Raw genomic sequence first — 19,068 nt, 5'->3', positions numbered from 1 at the left:
AACCCGGCTAGCAAAATCTCACTCTCTCTCCCTGACACACAAACTCATCTTTAGCCAAAAGCAGTCTACCAACAATTACACGTTGAACATTTACTGTTATGCCTGATTTATACTAAGTCGTGCCACACAATGTGCAAATAATTATAACTCAGGTTTTACTTACTGATAAAAAATATACATAGTAGGCTATGTATATATAATTAATAAAAACTTTTTTTTACATAACTCCAGCACTGTGTATTCCCAAGTTCAAGTTGTTTATTGCGTCGTGCACACACAATGCAGCCAGTATCAACACTGCAGACAGTCAGATTATTTTGCTCCAAGTGTGAACTCACCAGATTTAATTATGATTTTCCTCGACAGTGTGAACCCACTAGATTTAATTATGATTGTCCAGCCTGTATCAACATTGAAAGCGAACATGCAATTCTGAATAGCTTGCGAAAGAGTGAGTATTTTTTTTTTCTGTTCAGCTAAACTGGGAAAACAGCAAAAGATATTATCACATTTTCACAGTGTTTATTCAACCACTCTGAGGGCAAAAACTATGTTAACAAACAAACAAACAATCAAACGAACACACACACAGACAGACGCACGCATGCACGTACGCACGTACGCACGCGCACACGCACACACGCACACACAATGTATTTCACCTGTAAAAAAAAAAATCACCACTTTTTGGTTTACTTAAAAGCTCCATTCGAGCAGTCGTGGGTTTAGTGCCCAGCTCAAGGGCATGTCTAGTTTTCGAGGGAGAAGCGGCCATTAATTATTCTTCTTCACCAGCTCTTACTAGCTGATCCAAGGTTTCAAATGCACAGATACACAAGCCTGTTTAACAACCCTTCAGGCTATTGTTGCGCTAATTGCTGTTGGTGTTAATAATTGGACCACTACATCGTACAACACAACCCAAGGGTTTAAATTAAATGACTGGGACCACAGAGGAAGTAATTGATATCTATGTGGTGGGTCTTCATCCTATCTCTGCAAATTAATGTGAAGCCTTGTCTAAGATCAATTCTGATGCAGCCGCTTCAAAAAGCCCAGAACATAATCCATTTTAATGCCAGCTCATACCATTAAAGATAAGGCTTCTATGGAAATTGAAAGTCACTGACGAGAATAAATTAAAACCATGAACACATAGAACTAGAAGTGATAGAAGGGACACATCTCAGTGCATCATGGGAAGTTTCTTTTTCTGCAGTTAAAGTAGATGCGCTTGCTTGCATGCGTGCATTATAGTTGGATGACTCTGCTCTAATGATGGCCATATTCTGAATCTATCGTCAGACAAGGTTTGAACAAGCTAGTGCGCTATAGGGATGTGTCTAGACTAGAATCCACTTTTTGAAAACTCTAAAGGACTAAACTGGCCCTGTAATGTTCAGTGTTTCCATAAGGTGGGATTGTGCTTGCACTTGAACTGTGCTGTCCCTGAGTTTAACCACCTAAGCCCTATATACTTTGTGTGGCAATGTGAAATGTTGTGAACTTATACACGAAAATTGTGAGAATTTGGTCATTTTTTAAATGGTTTGAAATGTACCTGCCCAAAATGGGGACACCACCAGGTTGAACATGGTAAAGTGTCGAGGCCACCTCTTGAGATTGGTCTCGTTGACTCAATCTACATCTGAGGTCAGATAACATTTACAGTATGATGTCCCACTGTAAGGGCTTAAACATTCCAGGGTTTGGTTCAACCGGACTGAACAAGCCATGGTGTGAAAGTGTCCTTTTAAAGCTGCAATCCATAACTTTCATGTCCTACCCAGATTTTTAACCCCGGGTCCTCTCTGCGAGCACCAAAATTTCTGCTGTTGCGCTATAACGGAGAGATCGTTTGGGGAGGCAAGACATTTCCCTTTGAATTTAGAGCAATATCTTACTCGACCACAGGAGAACAGGGAGACCAACTACAACCACCGCAATTGTAAATATTGTATGAACCTCATTGTATTGTGTTATGTATCAGACTCTTACTCCACCCATCTGCTCCCCCCAGTATGATACAATTAAAGAAACCATGTTTTAATTAGTCTACTATTTTAACTGAGTCTTATAAACGGCTCTGCAATGAGTTGTGCTCTATTAATAATTACCCTGTTTATCAACACACAATGAACATACATTATGATATGAAAACAAAAACCGAGAACAGACCTATGCAGCACTGGGTTAACAAGGGATTCAGCAGTGTGTGAAATTGCATTTGCTTGTTGTTTCTCAATATCTGGAGATCAGAGCTCCTCAGAGATTAAAGTTCCACCTCAGTCTGGCAATCACACAAATGGCACATTTAGACATGGACACAAGGACACACGTACGTGCACACACACACACCACAATTACAGATGGAGTCCCATTGTCTGCTTTGTGTGACACATAGTTAGAAATATTATCCACAAATTCAGGAAATTAAAGCATGCAGCCAGGGAAAGGGAGAGTGAATGAGGGAGGGAGCAAACGAGGAAGCGAGAAATCAAGGTAATGAGAAAAATGAAGGGCAGAGTGTATGGACAAACAAAGCAAGGGAGGAATGCCTACAATGCAGTGTGTGTGTGTGTGTGTGTGTGTGTGTGTGTGTGTGTGTGTGTGTGTGTGTGTGTGTGTGTGTGTGTGTGTGTGTGTGTGTGTGTGTGTGTGTGTGTGTGTGTGTGTGTGTGTGTGTGTGTGTGTGTGTGTGTGCGCGCGTCAGATCATACAGTACGTAGTGATTGGTTTGTTTTGTTCTGCTGCTCCAGATGTCTCTGTCGCTTTCTCTCTCTCACACACACACACACACACACACACAAACACACCCTCAGTTTTTCATATTCTCTCACTGAAATACTTATAACTTATTTTCATTCCGTTTCAACCAGAATGCTTATTCATAAACGTTTGTGTCACAATGGAGTATGGAAGATTATTTTTTTGTGTTGAAACCATTATTATTCATCGGGTATCTTCGAAGCACATTCTGCAGCTTAGCAGTTTTACTTTAATTTTAATATTCTGTGGGCACACACACACACACACCCACACACACACACACACACACACACACACACACACACACACCCACGCACACGCACACGCACACGCACACACACACACACACACACACACACACAGACACACACAAACAGTTCAATTAAACAGCACTTCAAACAGCGCTTCAAAGTAGCTAAGCTCTCAAATTAAACAACACGCACACACACACACACACACACACACACACACACACACACACGCACACACACGCACACACACACGCACTCACACACACTATCAGTTCAATTCAATGGTTGTCTGGGTTAATGCCTTCATTCTGTTGCCGAGAGAATTAAATGGTTGAGTAAGCAGAGTCTTTCTGAGGCTCCACTTTGCAACTTTTTTATCCGTCTTCATCCTCCACCTCCCCGCTCCTCCTCCTCCCCTCTCCTCCTCCCCCTCCTCCCCTCTCCTCCTCCCCCTCCTCCCCTCTCCTCCTCCCCCTCCTCCCCTCTCCTCCTCCCCCTCCTCCTCCTCCCCTCTCCTCCTCCCCCTCCTCCCCTCTCCTCCTCCCCCTCCTCCCCTCTCCTCCTCCCCCTCCTCCTCCTCCCCTCTCCTCCTCCCCCTCCTCCCCTCTCCTCCTCCTCCCCTCTCCTCCTCCTCGTTGTGCGCAGCAATGCTTTTGAACTGAGACGATCATCCAGGTAGGCAGAAATAAGAGCAGAACAGGAGACAAGGAATGAAAGAATGAAGCGCAGAGAGAGAGAGTGAGAGAGAGAGAGAAGGAGTTGCTCTACCTTTTATTCCTTCACGGACAAGAAGTAAAAGTTGCTGTGTGCACCTTTAACCCATTAAGACCGGGAAAGCATTTCTCATTTTACATTTTAACCACTTTAACCAGTATCTTTGGCTATTGAAAAATAGCAGATATACAAGCTTTGTAGCACGGCGCCGCGCTACGAGCTTGTACATCTGCTATTTTTTGATAGCCTATATGTTGCTATAATCAGTGGTTCTCAAAAATGTTCATGTCAAGGACCCCCAAAATGATATTTATTTGGCCACGGACCCCCCATCTCAAAATATGTTCTTCCAGGGACCCCCCAGAAGTAAAGTTTTGAGTTAAAATGTTTGTATTCAAAGATTTGCACAAAAAAAAATCACAATTCTTTCACACACAGTGCCATGCTATGAGCTTGTAGATCTGCTACTTTTTAATAGCCAAAGAAATCTTAAAATGACTCACCGATGCGTTCCCGGTCTTAACGGGCTAAACAAATGAAAACCCTGCAAGAATCCAAACTAGATAGATTCCTGTGAGTGAATGTGTGGCAATGTGTTTTTTGTTATCACCCTCTTGCTTTATTTATCTGCTTCTATGAAAACCGGGGGGAAGTGATAGCAGTCTGTGAGCAGACATTTGATTTCAATGGGTCCCGGGCAGACTCAGATGGGCAGGTTGCCATTTCGAAGTTTTCGTTTAGATGGGGAAGAACATTGCATTGATTTCTGCCTATGCTTCTAACAATAATGCCCTATCGATCAAACACTTCACAGGTCTTCTGTCTGGGTTGTGGGTGTGTGTATATATCAATGCGGTATGGCACAGTGATATTGACATAATGGGCAGGGCAAAGGAATAGGGGACACCAGGGTGCTTCAAGAACTCTTATGTAAAACTTTTTTTCCTTTTCAATAGATTTATTTTTTTGTGCCCAAAGATGTGTTTCAAAAAGTTAGAGACACACTGTGTAACTTTTTCCCATTAAAATTTATTTTTGATATAATCTTTCACTTGTATATTTTTTCACAATAACAATTCCACATTTATTTATTTATTTTCTTTGTTTGACAACTTTTCTTCTGACAACGCTGTTGTTGCTTTCCAATATATCCCTGGCGCCGGGACTCTCCAGCATTCGTCTTGGAGCAGTAAAAACGTGGTTTTCTTTTTAACCGAATTCTGGGAATCGCAGTTCCAACAGACCATAGGTGTCACCAAAAAAAGACTGCTAAAATTAATGTTACGCAGTATGACTTTAAAAGTGAAGAAAAGGCAGCACATTCATAGCCATGATTCCAATCCCTGAAGAAGACATTTCCAGGTCAAAACGTTGGTATTGATTTAATAAATTATCCTGCATCGTGGCCATGAGTGTGCGGCCTTTTCTTCACTTTTAGACTTATTTACCAAGGTCAGCAGCGCCTCATTAATACTGGTGTGTGCCCTTTTCCTGTTTGTTTATGCGGTATGACTTTATAACATTTTGAAAATAGGGGTTTGGTTTCTGACTCAAGGATTCTGTGGGAGGCAGTGAAGGGCATTGTTAGAAGCAAGGCTCTGTGCACAGCAGCCATATTGTAAAGAAATTGGGCCTCTTCCTTACTTCCTTCACAGGTCTTACCAATTATACTAATTAAGGCTCTGTCCCATTCTGGTCAGACAGAGTCAAACAGGGTGCTGATATTGTGCATGTTGGCTCACCGGAAACACTTTGCTACACCAGTGGGTCTCAAAGTGTGGTCCAGGTACCCTCATGGTTCAAAATGGCCCCTTACAGGTGTGTAACTCTGAGAGTTATGGGGGTCCATTGTGATACAATAAATGGAACAGAGCCTTAATTAGTATTGGACCTGTAAAGGAAGTAAGGATTTCTTCCCATTTCTTTCCAACATGGCTGCTGTGCATAGAGCCTATTAGAAGCATTAGGTATGGTTTTCTAGATGCTTCTCTCCAAAAAGAGCTGGTTAAATGGAGAGAAAAAAACTTCACTACTTAACCAACGGTGAGAGTGTGCCTGTGTGCAATAGATAGAGAGAATGACTCACATCAAGAGACAGAAATAAAGACAGCTTGAACAAGAGCTATCGCCTTTTACGCTCAGCGGTGCCTCTCGTGGCCTTTTTTTTTTTTTTTATCTGTTTATTGTAGTTTTTTCCTCTCACACAGGCAATTTTCAGATACTGAAATCAGGATTTGCACAGATAAAGAAAAAATACAAGACACATGAAGAAAATAAAAACAAAACAACATGAAACGAAACAAAAGCATACATAACAGAACAATCACATAGACAAACTAACTAAATAAAACGACATACAAACATCAAGAAGCTGATGAAGGTACACACCCAGAGGGCAAAACGAGCAGCATCACAATCTAAATAATAAAAGGCATCAACAGGTACTACCCAGGGGGGCAACACAACATTATATTCATTCAGTTCAACTCGTCAAGCAGCCCAAGTATAGGTGCCCATATCTTCTCATATAGGGGTTCCCTATTAGAAAGGGTGAACCTTATCCTCTCCAGGTGCAACACTCCTCCCAGCTCCTTCAGCCACATATTGATTGTCGGGGGTTTCTCTGATTTCCAGGCCTGGAGAATTAACTTCCTGGCTAGCAGGGTGGATAGTGTGATGGCCTGGTTTTCATATTTATTGTGAGCCATTCCTGGTTCCACAATTCCAAAAAGAGCGGTCAATGGGGCCGGGGGAAATTCTCTCTTAAAAGCTTTGGAGAGAAAATCGAACAGCTGATTCCAGAAGTTTTGCAATTTATGACATGTAATGAATTGGTGAGACAGAGTTCCCTGTTCAATAGAACACTTCCCACACATGGGAGAAGAGTTGGGAAAGATCTTATTCAATTTAGTTGGGGAGAAATGTAGCCTGTGAACAATTTTAAATTGTATTAACACATCGACCGCCAGAGGTTAATCTCATAATGTACTCACCAGTGCCAAGGTGTTTTTGTTGTTTTTTTGTTTTTTTCATGTCGCCATAGATCTTGTTAAAATCCTTAAGATTGAGCCGTACACGGTCTGTTTACATCCGCGACATCCCACTGTATCTCCCAGTGAAAACCACGTGTCAAACGGGGTATCCATGTTGTAGTTAGAGCGGATTACGTTAAACAGTGAAATGCGAGGAGAAAAAACTACAGGAAGAGAATTGAGTTTCAGTTTCGTCTGTAGAACGAGGGCGGACGTGATCGTCAAAACCGGATCCCAAATAATTCCGTTTCCGGTCATCAAACCGGAAACGGAAGTGGATCAAAAAAAATCCGAAAGTGCACCCGGAAATTTTTAGCGCGAAAAGACCGTGGACCGTAGGGCTACGGTCTCGGCGCTTAACAGTTGGATTTAACGGACCGTAGGACTACGTTCTTGGCGGTTAATGTGTTAAAGAGTGTCTGACATTAATTGAGCTGCGGTGTACATTATTGATACAATCTTCCCACATGTCATCTGAAATTTCCATGCCCAACTCACTTTGCCACTTGTCCCTGTAGGGATGTGAGGAAGGGCTAATCAGGGTCTGCAATATGCCATAGAATTGAGAGACCGCACCTTTACTAAAAGGCTCTATTCTCATTATTTCTTCTAGAACGGGATGATGGGGTTTTTGCTCATATTGTGGGAAATGTGATCTGATAAAGTGTCTCAGCTGAAGAAAGCGGAAAAAGTGTGATGCCGGGAGCTGAAAGGATTGCTGCAGTTGCTGGAAAGATGCAAGATGATCATCAATATATACATTTCTCAAAGAACCAATGCCTTTCTCGCTCCATGCCAAAAAAACTGGGTCAGCCATTCCTGGTTTAAAGGCATGATTGGAACATATGGGGGTATATAGATACATTTTAGGGGCCTTTGTCATCATTAATACCTGGGACCAAACTTTCAGAGAATTTTGAATTATAGGGTTGTGCCCGTAACTGATTCCCTTAATCTTAGTAGGGCTATTAAGTAGTGCTGGTAAACTCGACCCTACACATGATAAATGCTCAATTTGCAACCAGGAAGGCATATTCTCCAAGCTATAACCCGGATAACACTCATACCAGAAAGAAAGCCAGTTCAGATGCGCCGCCATATAATACAACCTGAATTGAGGAAGCCCAAATCCCCCCTCGCTCCTACTCTTACAGATATGTGGCCTAGCTATTCTGGGTGTTTTTCCGAACCAGATAAAGGAGGAGACAACAGAGTCCAATTTTTTTAAGTAATATTGAGGGATACTTATTGGAAGTGACCATTTTTATGGCATTTATGCGACCGGCCATTGAAATAGGCAAAGTATTCCACAACTCTATGTTTTTCTCTAATTGTTTCATCTTTTCCTCCCAGTTTAGTTTCAGTAACTGATTCAATTTGCTTGTGACTATTATACCCAGACTCGTGAATTTATCTAATACAATCCTAAACGGGGTGGACTCCAGAAAAGTTCGGTCCGCAACCTGCGACAAAGGCATCAGTTCACTTTTCGTCCAATTTATCCTATACCCAGAAAATGAACCAAATGTATAAGATCTAGCAAGGGAGGGATGGAAGACCTTGGTTTTGAAATGAACAACACCACATCATCAGCTTATGCCGATATCTTATGCGATGTACCAGATTGTAATATCGGATGTATCTCTGGACAAGTTCGTATTCTTGACGCTAGCGGTTCAAGCGCCAGAGCGAAAATATAAGCCGAGATCGGATCCCCCTGACGCGTGCCTCTAAATAGTCTGAATGGCTCTGATACATTCTGGTTGGTAATAATTGAGGCAGATGGATTTTTGTAAATAATTTTTATCCAATTAATAAAATTTTGTCCAAATCCAAATTTTGTCAAAACAGACAGCATGTAGGGGTGTTCAATCTGATCAAAGGCTTTTTCAGCATCGAGGGAGATCACGACCGCGTCTTCTGTGCTACGGGCCGGATTATATATAACATTAAACAACCTCCTCATGTTGAACTGAATGTGGCGATTGGGCATAAAACCGGTCTGGTCAGAATGAATGATACTCGTTATGTGTTCCTTGAGGCGAGAGGAGAGTATTTTACTCAAAATTTTGGTTTCTAGTGGGAGAAGAGAAATGGGCCTATATGAGGAAGCCAAAGTGGAGTCCCGTCCTTTTTTTAACAAGAGAGAAATCCTACCATGATAGAGAGCTTTCGGTAAAGAGCCCATCTCTTTGGAGTTATTCAGCATACGAAGTATAAGAGGAGCCAACAGAGTAGAATAAGCTTTATAAAATTCAGCCCCGAAACCGTCAGGTCCAGGGGCCTTGTTATTTGGTGACTGCTGAATAGGGAGCTTCACTTCCTCCAGTGTAATATCTGCATCTAATGTCGATACTGCCTCAGCATCCAGAGTAGGTAGATCACATTCTTCTAAGAAACTATCAATTGAGGCCTGGCTAGATGTGCTTTTAGAACTATATAGATCTCGGTAAAACTCCTCAAAACATTTATTAATTTCCTTTGGTACAGTAACTAGGTCACCATTTTTATTTTTTACAGAGAGAATGGCTTGAGAGGCTTGCGACTGCCTCAACAGTCTAGCGAGTAATATGTGTGGTTTATCACCTATTTCAAAAATCTTCTGTCTGTAGTTTAGTAGTTGGGAGCAGACCTGTTTTGTAATAATTGAATTATATTCATACCTTAGTTTTATAATTTTACCCAATAGTTCCGGTGATGGAGTGTTTAGATAATCCTTGTCCAATTGAGTTATAGTAGCCTCTATACTTCTGAGGGACTGATCCAGTGACCTCCGTTTGGCAGATGAAAAAGCGATTATATGCCCCCTCATGACTGCCTGCAAGGCTTCCCACAACACTGTATCATCAACCTCGCCATTGTCATTTGTGGTTAAGAAGAAGGAGATATGACCCTCCATTTCTTTAAGAAATGATTCATCTTTCAAAAGTAGAGGGTCAAATCGCCATGCCCTCTTATTTCTGTTGTCTAAATCACGAAATTGCAAATCCAATGTTACTGGGCTATGATCTGAGATTAATATTGGATGATAAGTGCTATCACTCACCGCAGGTATAAGCTTAGAATCTAGGAAGAAGTAGTCAATGCGACTTGAGGTTTTGTGTACTGGACTGAAAAAAGAATACTCTCTCCCTGCAGGGTTAACCAATCTCCAAATATCCACAACATTTGAATTTTTTAACAAAGTATTCAAAAGACATCCAGCCTTTGACTGCTGCAAGGACAGAGGCGAGCTTTTGTCCAGCGCAGCATTCATAACACAGTTGGCGTCGCCAGCAATCAGAACATTAGTATGGTGTATATCGGGAATTAAATTAAACAATTTTCTAAAAAAATCCGGGCAATCAAAGTTCGGGCCATAAATATTCACTAGGGTCACAGGCAGAGACGCCAGATGACCAGTAATAATTAAATATCTACCATCCGGATCAGTTATTGTAGCAGTTTGAGTGAATGGAATATTTTTCCTGAATAATATCGCTACACCTCTCGCCTTAGCTCCAAAGTTAGCATGATATGCCTGGCCTAACCAGTTAGCTCGGAGGATTGACTGCACATTGCGTTTGGCATGTGTTTCCTGGAGGAAAATAATATCCGGCTGTAAGGATTTAAGATGAGCTAAAACCTTTGCCCTCTTTACCGGATTGCCTAGTCCTTTTACATTCCAGCTGACAAACCTCAGAGCCCCGTTAGGTAGCCTGTTAACCGCCCTATGTGTCATTGACACAGATCAGGATGAAAAGTAGTGACACCGCCCGCCGAACCAAATAGGCGCGCACCAACAGCCAAACAAAACACAAAACATATAACACAGAATTCCCACCCCCCACCCCCAAGCAGAGGGACACCCCTTACTGGCATCCTTCTCTAACCTCCCTAATACAATCCGGGGCATAAGTCAAATCGGACATCCTTTCTTGTAGGTTATCACGTCCTTTGCACTGGGTGCACAACCTGAAGCCAGTAAAGGGAACGCAGGCAAGATATTAAACTTTATGGAGGTTGAACACCAGGTGTGCCTCAACGTTCTGGATCATTTGTAGGGGTTTGAGTGAGCATGCCAGGAGACCAGCAAGGATGGAGTTGAAATGGTCAAGCCTGCCTGGAGAGTATCGAGGCCTGGGTAAGAAGCAGCGTAGGATGTGTTGATGATTGGTTTGTCATGATGGTTGGTATAATGCTCAAAATGTGTGTGTGTGTGTGTGTGTGTGTGTGTGTGTGTGTGTGTGTGTGTGTGTGTGTGTGTCTCCCCACAGGCCTTCTCTGGAAACTCCAACTCAGAGAGTGCTGTTCGTCATGAGCTACAGCAGAGCATCGTGGCTCGCTTCCTGAGGCTGATTCCTCTGGACTGGAGTGAGGAGGGACGCATCGGCCTGAGAATAGAGCTCTATGGATGCTCCTACTGTGAGTACTACACGCACGCACGCACGCACACACCCACCCACACACGCACACACGCGCACACACACACACACACACACTCACACACACACGCTAACCATAATCTACACACTGATGCATATGCTGTCTGTGTCTGTCTGTCTGTCTGTCTGTCTGTCTGTCTGTCTGTCTGTCTGTCTGTATGCCTGTTTCTCCTGTGTGTGTGTCTCTCTCTCTCTAGTTGAACTTTTATTGGATCACAATGAACCATCATCATCAGCAATGGACTGCGACAGCCAATCAAATGTTTATTAAATTCAAATAGCAACAGGCTGAACGTATCAAAAACAACACCACACAGAACCACAACATTATAGACTGTCTGTTGTTTTAGTGAACCGCAGCGTGAACAAGGTCTCATATGTCTCTAGAACTATAATTGTTTCTGTCATCCATCTGTTAATTTGTCATGTCAAAATGACTGACAGCTGGAAACAACCTCCTCTTAAACTCTGTCTCTCTCTCTCATCAATTTTCAATTAAGGCTCTGGATACATTACTGGTGTCATGACACACATGCATCTTTCATGCCAGAAATGCAATTACCACTATGGGTAGAGCTTATATGTTTTTATGTGTGTGCATGTGCGTGTGCGTGTGCGTGTGCGTGTGCGTGTGCGTGTGCGTGTGTGTGTTTGGGTGTGTGCGTGTGTGCGGGTGTGTGCGTGCGTGCGTGTGTGTGTGCATGTTTGTATTTGACCATATCTGTGTGTATGCATGCACTGTATGCTTAAGTAATAACTCATGTCAGGCCTGGTTATATTGTGATTATAGTATTTCAGCTAAGGGGCATTGTCAACCCTCGTAGCTGAGATATACTCACAATATACCATTGGCTGACATGAGTTATTGCTTTTATAAAAGCAATTCCAACTTTTACCTTTATATCTTTTTTCCTCAAGTTGGTCAGTGTCTTTGTTCAGGCCTGACCGTCATCCTTTGATGTTAAACTTGAACCCTTGCGTTCCTGTTCTTGGGGGAACAATCAGGGAACATACAGTAGCTGATCTACAAGCTCACCACGCATCGCAACACAATGCTTTGTGAGCTTGTAGATCAGACATTTTTGGCAAAGATATTTGGTGTAGAGGAAAAGGGGAGGATCAAGTACAGATACAACTCTGATCAAGTATAGAGAGTTTAAGTTGTTGATGATGATCATCACATTCCATTGCTTAACCCATTTTGGGCGGGAACCCCTATTTGTAACTATACCTTTCAGGACGGGAACCCCTTTTGGGGTTCCTGTTGCTATGTACAGTATTATAGCAACATACATTTGTTGATTTTTTTTTATAAATATTTGAAGTTTTTCAAAAAACTCAGGTCAGGAATTAGAAGGCGTTTTTAGAATCGGCCTCAGGTCTAAATGGGTTAACAGTGTTCACATTTAGTTTGATTTTAAGTTCTCTCCAAAGATATTAGATGTCATAGCCATGGTTATTATGCAGGTACCACACCTATCAGCCAATCATATCGTGTGATTTGAGCTACCTGTTTTTTTTAAAACTAGAATAAAGCGCCTTTGAGTGTATATTTGACTCTATATTGACCTTGTATATTGTGCAGATGTAGTGAAAGATGTAGTTTTATTTTTCAAAAGCAGAAGTCATTAGAGAATGTGTTATGAATGTGTTAAATGAATGTGTTTTTTAATTATGAAAACAGTTATTACAAACATTTGTTTGAATGAATGACTTATTGAAACAATTACCTGTTTCTGTAGCTTTTAGCCGGGGCCAAGCACACACACCTGGCATCATTAGTGTGTACTATATGCCATGATTTGTTTGTAGGCTGTATCAACACAGTGCTTCTTTTGTCCGAGAAGGTTTTGTTTTGCAAAATGTGGACCAAGATCAGTCTTTTAATCAAAAAAAAAAATTATATATGTAAAAAGAGAGAGAGAGAGAGAGAGACACTTGAAAGCATGAAAGCTAGCCTGTTCAATGTCCAAACCCATGATGACTTATATTTGTGCCAAGGCTGGAGCCAATTGTACATGGTGTGCCATGGGGAACACACTAATAAACGACGATTACCATCTCTGTGTGTTAGATTTGCTTATTGCATGCCAGTCAGTCCTTTGGTCTTTTTGTTTTATTTGACTTCCGTCCCATGTTAAAAGAGAAATAAAATGCTTGCACATTCTAGTTCTAGTTCTAAGAAAAACTCAAAGTTGGAAAGGAGTCATTTTTTATATTATATATATATATATTGTTTTAATATCATGCAGGATACAGGATAAATAGCCTAAGGGACATTTGAAGTAATGAAACAAAACAACAAATGAGCAGACAGGATTGTAACTGGGACACTATTACATTGACGCTGATAAATGGGATCTCTCTCCGGAGAAAATTGGTGACCCATCTGAAAATGTATTTTCTGTTTACTAAAGAGCTGGAGAGACAATTGGAGACAAGGAGACCCTGGTTACTGAACAAATACTCTATAGCAATGATTACTAGGGGAATAGAGCTTTAACTTTTTAACAAAAAAAAAAAAAAATGTGTTTTTGTCTTTAACAAAACAAACATCACAGTACCTTTTAACAAAATAATGCGACTTCAGTGGTGTATTCTTTTTGATCTAAAGTATGTTATTTGCCTTTCCTCCCTAGATCCATCACTCTGACTAGACTACATACAGCAGAGATGAATACTAATATACAGTGCCGCTTTAGAGTCCACGGGGGCCCTAAGCATGATACGGGACACATGCGCGCGCGCGTTTTTTTTTGGCGGTTCTGGGCGGATTGGGTCCGTTTTTTTCGCGGTTCTGGGCGGATTGGGTCCGTTTTTTTCGCAGTTCTGGGCAGATTGGTTTTTTTTTTAATTATTATTATTATTATTATTTTTATTTTTTATTATTATTTTTTTTGCTGGTAGGCGGGGCCCCACGCAAGGCGGGGCCCCACGCAGCCTGCGTAGTGTGCGTGTAGGGAGAAGCGGCCCTGCTAATATACATAAACACATTAAAACACAGGGGCAGCGCTGCCTGAACATCAGAGATAATCAACGACCGAGGAGAAATCCTGTACTATTTCCACTGCAACTAGCTTCCATGCGAAAGCCCCTTTACCACTTAAGCTCCGTTTTATACTTTGTCCTATGATGGTGTCACTCTGTGAAGATACAGATCTACAAGCTCACAAGGCTTTACATTGTGCCGCATTGTGAGCTTGTAGATCTGCTATATAAAGTATTTTTGAAGATTTTTTACTGTCGCCCAGTGGTGGAAGAGAGTAAAAGTATCAATTCCACAATATAAAAATACTCTGTTACAAGTAAAAGGCCTAGCTGTGTTCAAAATGTCACTTGAGTAAAAGTACAAAAGTATTGGCTTCAAAATATACTTAAACTACCAAAAGTAATTAACTAAAATGTTTGAAAATAGCCTAGGTATAAAATAGGGCTAAAGTGGTTAATGTATGTTTTATAATGTAATCATTTATATCTGCAAAGTAACTAGTAACTAAAGTTTTCAAATAATTGTGGTGGAGTAAAAGTATATTTGCCTCTCAGATGTAATGGAGTAGAAGTAAAAGTATAGACAACTGCTGAAAATACTCCAGTAAAGTAAAAGTACCTCAAAATTGTACAGTACTTGAGTAAATGTGCTTAGTTACTTTACACCACTGGTTTTCACTGCCCACCGGCTGATCTGTATTCGGCGCTAGATAACTGAGGTTGTCCAGTGCCAGCTCCTCAGGGTGAAGGTTCTTTAATGTATCTGTGTCAAAGACCCTTTGATCGCTGCAAACCCACACATTACCTTACACATGCAGACAGATCAGCCCATACACAACCACATCACAGAATCTGAATCAGAAGTGGGTTTTATTTGCATGCTAAGGAATTTAACTCCGGTTCATAGTTTTAACACATTCAGTTTTAGTTCTTATTTAGTGTTTGGTGTTTGATTTCAGTTTAGTTTTAGTTATAGTTCTATGAGCATACACCATTTTTGTTTTAGTTTTAGACTTTGACAAGATTTAATGTGTTTAATATTTAGTTTTAGTCTTGGTTTTGGTTTTTCTGTTATGAGAAAAGCCTTGATTTAGTAAAAGCTTTACAAGGAATGATGAAAGAATGCACGACAGCAGATACATTGCTAAATGTATTCATCTTTATTAAAGGTCCCTTAACTGTATGCATGAAGCAGGGTGTTGCTGTGAATGTGTGTTATGTGGGAGATGGCGAAGTCACACCTGCCCTGATTCAAAACTAATTGGATTCTGAACAGGTGTGACTGCACACCTGATGTGCATCGATACACACTTGCTACACACTTTGCTGGGATTCCTCTGACACTCAGGGACACAGTCAGGTACAGTCATAGAGGTATATCTAGAGAGGTAACCGGAAATCCCCACCCATTCGCTTGAATGGAGTTGCTCACCCAACACATGCTCCCCTTTTACACTTCTTCCGTATTGGGGAGGAGGACTGGAGACTCGCATGCACAGTAGTGTCACCTCCAAGCGCCTAGGCTGGCTCCCGGTTGTTTTTAGGATTGATTTTAAAATTATTTTAATAGTTTATAAAGCTCTAAATGGTCTGGCACCTTCCTACCTCTCTGACTGCCTAGAGAGATATGTTCCAAACCGGGCCCTCAGGTCTTCAAGTGCTGACCTGCTCGAGGTGCCTACAATGACATATAAAAAATACGGTGAAGCAGCATTCTGCTTTTACGGACCGACAGTGTGGAATAAACTCCCATTACACTTAAGACAGGCATCCTCTGTCGATAGCTTTAAAGCACAGCTCAAGACCTATTACTTCACTCTTGCTTTTAGCTGATTCTTTGGTTGATTTTTAATTCCTCACTGTATTCCCTATTTTAATGTTGTTTTATGCCTTTGCTTTTGTTTTGTGTGAGTGGAAGAGAGAGTCACGGTAGTTAAAAGACAAGAGTCTGATAACTCCATCCGGAGGATTTAGTGAATTATCCTCTGGGGCACGTCGACACGTGGTGGACCCTCCAGGGCAGATCCTTTTGTCTATGTTTAGTCTATATATCTTGTATAACCCCGATATCATTCTCAGGGGTGTACGGTGTGTGGTTTGGATGTGATAAGTTAGCAGATCCCCTGGGCTAGTCCACACGTGGTAAACATGGTGAAAATATATTACTAAGGTGTAATATTGACAATTGTGTGAAGATATATTACTAAGGTACACAAGGTACACATGTAATATTGGCAATTGTGCGAAGTGTGGATATTTCTTTAGCTGTGTTGTAGAGGACAGTGGCCACTACATTTAAGTTATATCCATTTGTGTTGTAGTTGTGTAGTGGCGAGGGCCACTGCATTTTACTGCATTTTACTGCTTTTATTTTATTTTTGTTTGCTTTATTGTTAAATTGGTTCTAACTGTAATTGTATTCTTGCTCTGTAAAGCACTTTGAGCTGCATTTCATGTCATGAAAGGTGCTATACAAATAAAGTTTATTATATTATTATTATTATTAGGGAGCCAGAGGCCCTGGTTGCCCCAGGTACGATTCCAGGCCAGGCCAGCAAATGTTGTCGATGAAACGAAATTTGTCCCTGAGCAAGACTCTTAACCCCTAATTGCTCACAGGCCCTCATTGGAAACAAGACCGCAAGGACTTTCATGAACGGACCTGTTAAAGGAATTATCCTTATCCTAATGCACAACAGGTGTGCACTGCGCAGTCACACCCAAGAGTCCAATTGCCAGGTGTGCCAACCACTTAAACCCTATATTATCTATTGTAGGTCCGTTCCTTTTTCCCTCAACACCGATAATCTTTGCCAGAAATAGGCTATCTACAAGTGGCGAGCTTGTAGATCTTCTGTTTTTGGCAAACACTGGGATTCCATTTGCTTAAATCACCCATCACCCACACAACAGTGTAAATGTATGAGTAGGAGGCAGGGATTTATTGAAAAAAGGGTATTAGTTCAACTTCTTAGTGTAAATAACTAAAGAAAGAAAAACTGGATATGGTGGAGGAGGCATAGGAGGTGAGGAATGAATATGAATATATTATATTCCCAAATCCAATTAGCAAAGTTTCTCGCCATAACTCTGGGTTATGTTAATGTATGATAATTAGTTGCAATGTTACATTATGACTCATCTACATAGAACTGCATAATGTCACGCTGTGTCTGTGTGCATGATTCAAGTATGCATTTGTGTGTGCACACAAGTGTGTGTGTGTGTGTGTGTGTGTGTGTGTGTGTGTGTGTGTGCAACCCGATCTCCAGAGATTACCGTAACATTGCACGGAACGAGTGCACTTCATTCCGTGGATAGCCGCCTCGGAACTCCCGAATTGCGTGCATATGGTACGGCGCTGCCTTGTGACAAAACCATTTCGGAGGCGCGCAGTCACAGGCGAATTGTCCCCCCGTGAAGGACCACCGAGGGAGCTAAGGCGACCGAGTTGCCGTCCTGAACGGTGGGACATTCGCCTGTGCCTACTCAGCGCCGTTTGAGTTATGTACCGATAGGCACAGAATCGTAAATTTTATTGTGGGGACTGCTCTGCTTCCGGGTTTTTCCGTGTTGCGACTGGTTACGCCCACCGTGGGACTCGCCGTACATATGCACGCAATTTGGGAGTTCCGAGGCGACTATCCACGGAATGAAGTGCACTGTTCCGTGCAATGTTACGGTATTCTCTGGAGATCAGGCTGGTGTGTGTGTGTGTGTGTGTGTGTATGCATGTTTTGTCTGTGATGCTAGAGGTGTTGCTCATTAACAGCATCAACAGAAATTCACTTATTAAGAAGACAGAAAATGATTAAATAGGGAGAGAGAGAGAGGTGTACACACACACACACACACACACACACACACACACACACACACACACACACACACACACACACACACACACACACACACACACACACACACACACACACACACACACACACACACACGGCATTCAGCCAACACTGCTAACCACCTATTTCTCTCTGTGACAGGGGAGCTCATGCGTCCTGTGGCTGTGAGGACAGGGTTGAATGGCCGTTTCTCATCTCATTATGAAAATGTATTAGTTAACCCATGTCAAACTGTTACTCGACCTCCTGCCTCTGATGGAGATCTATGGGGTTGATGGTTTCATCTGAGAAACCTGAGGTGACCTTGGATTGTGTTTCTTCACAGCTGTACTCTCTCTCTCTCTCTCTCTCTCTCTCTCTCTCTCTCTCTCTCTCTCTCTCTCTCTCTCTCTCTCTCTCTCTCTCTCACACACTTTCATTTATCTTCTCTGTCTTGTCCCTCCTATCTTGTTTCAAACAGCTGTGATTAAAAACACTTTCACAAGTTGATTCCTACACACACACTCTGCCTCTCTCTTTGACAGAAGAGGACCGGCATCGTGGAAACGGGGTCAATGGCCATTGTCTCTTCTCTTGAACTCCACTTGGCGTTCGCTGTTCAGCCTCTGTTACATTTATGCTCTCTCTCTCTCTCTCTCTCTCTCTCTCTCTCTCTCTCTCTCTCTCTCTCTCTCATATTCTCAGGGTCTGACGTGATCAACTTTGACGGACAGGGAGTAATCTCGTATCGTTTCAAGGTACAGCTGTTGCTATTTTTGACAAATGTCTCATTTCATTTTCCAATTATAAGACAAAAACTGTCTAATTACACAAAATGTCATAGTCTTTTACTGTAATCATCAGAACAGAGGCAAGCGCAGAAATAAGTAGGACCGTAATTAGAGATAATTTCAGATCACAGAGATCCATTATGAAACATTTAGCATCTATCTATTCATAGTCTTACAAAGTTTTGTCAAGTTTATGATTTAAAAGCACACATATTCATACGCACATGGTGCTACACCATTATGTCAGTATCAGCATATTGCAT

General features: G+C 41.7%; 1 protein-coding gene across 1 annotated transcript in view; it reads left to right on the top strand.

The window, feature by feature from the left end:
* Nucleotides 1–19,068, top strand: part of LOC308077009 (contactin-associated protein-like 2) — a gene marked incomplete at both ends in the record, with an annotated part of 146,348 nt that overhangs the window by 16,892 nt on the left and 110,388 nt on the right. The window contains 2 exons of the mRNA XM_080417538.1: nucleotides 11,023–11,170; nucleotides 18,720–18,772. Coding sequence (XP_080273664.1) covers nucleotides 11,023–11,170; nucleotides 18,720–18,772 — 201 coding nt within the window. The remainder of the gene's footprint in view (nucleotides 1–11,022; nucleotides 11,171–18,719; nucleotides 18,773–19,068) is intronic.

Source organism: Gymnoscopelus braueri (genome assembly GCF_963280865.1).
Source record: "Gymnoscopelus braueri genome assembly, chromosome: 21".
NCBI classification, from domain to species: domain Eukaryota; kingdom Metazoa; phylum Chordata; class Actinopteri; order Myctophiformes; family Myctophidae; genus Gymnoscopelus; species Gymnoscopelus braueri.
The sequence above is the reverse complement of the archived record's forward strand: the minus strand, read 5'-3'. Positions and strand labels throughout refer to the sequence as shown.